The 2,245-nt window shown below is 39.0% G+C and overlaps 1 protein-coding gene across 1 annotated transcript; it reads left to right on the top strand.

Moving 5' to 3' along the window:
* Positions 1 to 992: 992 nt before the first annotated feature.
* On the top strand, positions 993 to 1,775 carry LOC114762882 (NDR1/HIN1-like protein 1). Its single transcript, XM_028952480.1, has one exon. It carries the CDS (start codon positions 1,073 to 1,075, stop codon positions 1,736 to 1,738), a length of 666 nt encoding a protein of 221 aa, XP_028808313.1. The 5' UTR covers positions 993 to 1,072; the 3' UTR covers positions 1,739 to 1,775.
* Positions 1,776 to 2,245: the final 470 nt, after the last annotated feature.

Below are 2,245 nucleotides of genomic sequence, written 5' to 3'. Positions count from 1 at the left end.
AAAAGTTTTTGATTAATTTTTATTACCTTTTTATCTTACATTTTTATTAAAATTTTAAAATCTCACTTTTATAATTTTTTAATTGAGTTTGTTAACATTGTCTCTCTCTTCTCATTTTCTCCTTTTTTTTTATATATCAAACATAGGGTTAATGGTGTTGAACTTTGGGTTTGGCACATCCTTAATCGCATTATATATACGCGTTAATTTATACCAAAATTAAAAAATTACTATAACCAGGGACAGTGAGATGTATTGGTGAATTCACGCGCTGCTGAATTTTCTACATTTAGAGGAATATTATGCCTCATAATTTGGGAAAAAAAATGAAAATAGAGATAGAGAGAAGACTGATTTTCAAATTTATGCATTATGACGTGCCTTTGATTTGCGCAACTCCCCCCCCCTCCTCTGAAAGAAGTACACGGCACTAAGAGCACACATTCACTATGTATGTGTTTTATGTATTGGCTTTTCAAACATTAATCATATTTTGTAGGTATGAATTTGTTAGTGGAAAATACATACTTGTAGTTAATAATTACTATTCCGGTTCTAATTATAAAATCTTATTTATAGTTTATAAAATGAGATCTTATAATAATTAAAATAAGAGATAGCAATTCACATTTTGGCCGTTGTTTGATGGACCGTTGGTTGTCCTCATCTTAGATTTAACTACGTAGTACGTACATACTGCATACATATATCACTTACCGCAGATAAGAGTACTGTACGACCACATTTCCCACCACAGTCACTCGTCCCTCTTCAATTTTTACACTCCCAGACGTTATGTATATTACTGTACTCGGAATTCTGATTATATGCTTAGGCTTGTATTATGATCCATTTAAAAAGAGATTAATTATGATAATAGTTAAGTGGTTCAGCCAAACGGGCCCAGATCAAATGAGAATGCGCGACCCATCTTTCTTGTGCCTATATATGATGCATACACTTTCTGAACGAACCATTCTCTAAATTGGCCACTCCACCCCCAAGCTCTACACAAATTCTCAGTACATACAAAACAACACCATTATTACTGCAGACCGTCATCAGGAACATCATGTCGGTGAAGGAATGTGGTCACCACCACTGCGACGACAAACGGCCCGTCCCCTGGGTAATCGCCGCCGTTGTTGGTTTCATTATCCTCATCCTCTTCGTCATTTTCCTAATCTGGCTCATCCTCCGACCGTCCAAACCTCACTTCATCCTCCAGGACGCCACCCTCTTAGCCTTCAACCTGTCCTCCTCGCCGGCCACCACCTCCGCCATTGAACCTCCTTCTCTGACCCCCAGCACCATCACCATCACCATGCAAGTCACTCTCTTGGCTCGCAACCCCAACGACCGAATAGGGATATACTACCAGAAGCTGGACGTGTTCGCGTCGTACAGGAACCAGCAGATCTCTCTGGGCACGATGCTGCCCGCGACGTACCAGGGACACAAGGACGTGGCGGTATGGTCGCCGTTCTTGTACGGGACGGCTGTGCCGGTGTCTCCGTACGTGTGCCAGTCTCTGACGCAGGATCAGAATGCTGGGGGAATGCTGGTGAACGTGAAGGTGAACGGAAGGGTGAAATGGAAGGTCGGTTCTTGGGTGTCCGGCAAGTACCATCTCTTTGTCAACTGCCCGGCCTTTATCAGGCTCGCCGGAGACGGGATCGGAGCTACAGGCCCCGCCATCAAGTATCAGATTATGCAGAGTTGCAGCGTTGATGTTTAATTAGTTAGCAAAGTAATTCGCCTACTTTTTACTCCAATAATTAGCTTCCTCTCTTCACCACTCTCTTAAAATGTCACTATATTAATTCTATTTGGCTTTTGCTGTTTTTATTTCTGATTGAAACTTAATACTGATAGTACATGGGTTGTTCCAGGAAAGTCAAGTCAAATTACTCTCTCTTTCCATCTTTACTGATATTCATGTCAAATAATGTTACGGTGATAAAAATTAAAGAAGATTTCTTTGTCACCAGACTAAGAGCTTATTTGGAAGCGCTTAAAAAAATTTTTATAAGCACGTTTCATATAAATTGAAATAAAAATTCTTTCACATATTTATCCCGTATTCTGTAAATTATTATTAAAAAGTTACTTATAAATTGCTCTAAACTGATCCTTAAGTATTATAGAATGATGACCCACATCATCGTTGTACTTAAATTTAGCATAGAAACATGTTTTAAATTTTGGAGTACGTAGAAAGCGAGATGAGAAATGATATTAAATA

Source organism: Neltuma alba, unplaced genomic scaffold (assembly GCF_004799145.2).
Source record: "Neltuma alba isolate B1F8T4 unplaced genomic scaffold, ASM479914v2 tig00011245_pilon, whole genome shotgun sequence".
In the NCBI taxonomy this organism is placed as follows: domain Eukaryota; kingdom Viridiplantae; phylum Streptophyta; class Magnoliopsida; order Fabales; family Fabaceae; genus Neltuma; species Neltuma alba.
This window is presented reverse-complemented; position numbering and strand designations above follow the sequence as displayed.